Source organism: Euwallacea fornicatus, chromosome 32 (genome assembly GCF_040115645.1).
Source record: "Euwallacea fornicatus isolate EFF26 chromosome 32, ASM4011564v1, whole genome shotgun sequence".
Classification (NCBI taxonomy): Eukaryota; Metazoa; Arthropoda; class Insecta; order Coleoptera; family Curculionidae; genus Euwallacea; species Euwallacea fornicatus.
In genome coordinates, this window is record NC_089572.1 from 2,360,035 (window position 1) to 2,362,827 (window position 2,793).

Consider the following 2,793-nt stretch of genomic DNA (forward strand, 5'->3'; position numbering starts at 1 on the left):
GGATTTCGTTCGTTTTACAATTTCCAGATGGAGCTCCGCTATGACCTCACATCTCAGAACCTTTTATGACCTTTTCTAACACACGTAAAACAATAAAGAGACAAAAGCCTCATTGCCAAGTCTTTAAACACAACTATTCAACTAATGGCAACAACGTTGACATCGCATTCAGATCCACAAGGCGCTTTAGATGCACTTACCACGTGAGGAACAAAGAGAAACTATATTGCCACGCAAAGCGAAGCAAATGCTTGAATTCACCCCAAACGCCAAACTAAACTGGAAATCAGCTGATTGAAGATGCGCAGCAGTGCACTAAATAGCCACATTTCATAAATAAATAAATCAAAAACTAAATATCACCATGCAAACGTGTCCTATAAAGTGATGTCCTCCCTAAAGTGACCCTTCCCAAAGGCTTTCAATGGCCCCGAAGCAGTTTTTGGACCTGGCCCCGCGGCCCGAGAAGCTTCGCACTAGTATCTTATGCCTGGATATCACCAATTTCAGTGAAACACTGCAGTTCCTGCTTTGCAGCATTGCAGTGTTTGTCTTTTATTTGCTTTATGGATACATGCAGGAGCTAATTTTCACCCTTAAGGATTTCAAGCCTTATGGATGGTATTTAACTTTGATCCAGTTTGGATTCTACACGATATTTGGGTTGATTGAGATTAAAATAAGGGGCATTCAAAAAAGACGGTGAGTTATGTTTGCACAAGCAATGCAAGACTGCTTGAACATTTGGCACTTTGACACGGTAAAATCTCTCATCACAGTATATGCAGGCATTTTTCCAAATGTAATAAAATTGTCTTATCATATTATGTGGATACTATAGAGAGGATACATGAGGGAACATAACAGACTGACATTGATAGAAATTCTTGTCCTCAGATGCTTCGAGGACAGCTCTTATTAAATATCTTTAAAATAATATAATTCAATGGTTAGTTCTTTTTGCTGCTTCTGTGTAATATACATAATACATTTTCATTATTTATTAAAATTAATAAAGGTATACAAGATATCAATAATTAATATGGGAAATAACACTCAATTATTGGGGCAATAACTCGCTACATTTTCCGCTTTTTTCTGTTTATATTTAAATTAGTTTTATAACAATGTTTTGCAATTAAAAGTACAGGTATGTAATCACAATAAGTGAAAGTGTTATTACTGAATTTGTTTATTACATTCCATTCTTATTATGCAGTATTATATCCTTAATATGTAGTCACCTTTAAATTAAGTACCTACCATTAAGTTTATTTCTGGGTATTCATTGGGTACTGTCAATTTTAATCTGAGAATGCCTGAATTTTAACAACTAATAAAGAGCTTAGTAAATCCTTACAGATGGTTATAAAATTTATGACTAATTCCAAAAACTAAGATAAATAATACTTATAACATTATTTACAATGTTATTGTAATTTTCAGCAACCAAATAAATTTAACAAGCACCGAAAAAAATTACCCTAATAACATGTATTTCTTAGAATACCAATACGCACCTATTTCCTGCTGGCTCTGCTCACCTTGGGCACCATGGGTTTATCGAACTCCTCCCTTGGATATCTTAACTACCCCACCCAGGTGATCTTCAAATGCTGCAAACTAATCCCCGTGCTGGCCGGGGGGATTCTGATACAAGGCAAACGGTACGGTCCTCTGGACTTTTTAGCTGCCCTCTTAATGTGTGTAGGACTAACTTTGTTCACTTTGGGTGTGTATTTTTTCATGGACTAACTACATTAATAAACTCCAATCCCCACCTATTTCAATCCTAATTACGTTTAAAATAATTGATTTTCAAATTTTATTGCAGCCGATTCGAAACTGCAACCCAACTTCAACACCACTGGAATCACGATGATTTCTCTAGCTCTGTTATGCGATGCTATTATTGGCAACGTCCAGGAAAAGAACATGAAGGCTTATGAAGCCCTCAATGCTGAAGTTGTTTTGTACTCTTATGCCTTGGGCTTTGTGTATTTGTTTACAGTGATGCTGTTCACAGGAGATTTTATGGCTGGTGCTGCATTTTTCGGACAGGTGTAAACTTGGGATTAATTAAGTTGCAATATCACTAAAGCATGTATTTACAGGAACCATACACTTTCTACGGGTACGCCTTTATCTTTTCCGTAACTGGATATTTAGGCATTCAAGTGGTGCTCACACTCGTACGCACCACTGGCGCTTTCGCCGCAGTTACCGTGACTACCATGCGCAAGGCTGTGACCATTATTATCTCTTTCATGTTCTTCAGCAAACCCTTCACTCTACAGTAAGTTTGATTAGAGTAATACAACGGTGAGCTTCACTTTGAGTATTTCCAGATATTTATGGTCCGGATGCATCGTGGTATTAGGAATTTACATTAATGTTTACAGTAAGAAGTACCCGATGTCTCTAGGAGATTTCGAGAACTGCTGCGACAGGTTCGTGAGAGGCGTCAGGACGAAATTGATTGCTAAGCAATATAGTAGCGGCCAATATTTGGCCAATGTTTAATTCTAAATAATTAATAAAATCTATTTTTTTTTAAGGAAGTTTGTATATTATACAGGGTAACTTTACCGATATCACTATTAAGATTTCCCAAATTAAGACATTTAGGAGGTCAATTGAATTTGGAAAAGGTCGTGCGCTGTTCAACGAGATTATTATAAACTTCTTTACAAAATTATTGTTAACGTTATTAATTCATTATCGACCTTGTAACCTTAATAACCATAAAGACATGTCATTTATGGTTCATCTGTAACACTTAACTGCTGCTGT

At 36.4% G+C, this 2,793-nt stretch overlaps 1 protein-coding gene across 1 annotated transcript; it reads left to right on the forward strand.

Moving 5' to 3' along the window:
- The first annotated feature begins 283 nt into the window (after nucleotides 1-283).
- On the forward strand, nucleotides 284-2,557 carry Papst2 (PAPS transporter 2). The gene is made up of 5 exons (XM_066298983.1): nucleotides 284-702; nucleotides 1,506-1,732; nucleotides 1,835-2,061; nucleotides 2,115-2,296; nucleotides 2,349-2,557. The coding sequence occupies exons 1-5, from the start codon at nucleotides 425-427 to the stop codon at nucleotides 2,521-2,523; spliced, it is 1,089 nt and encodes a 362-aa protein (XP_066155080.1). The 5' UTR covers nucleotides 284-424; the 3' UTR covers nucleotides 2,524-2,557.
- Nucleotides 2,558-2,793: the final 236 nt, after the last annotated feature.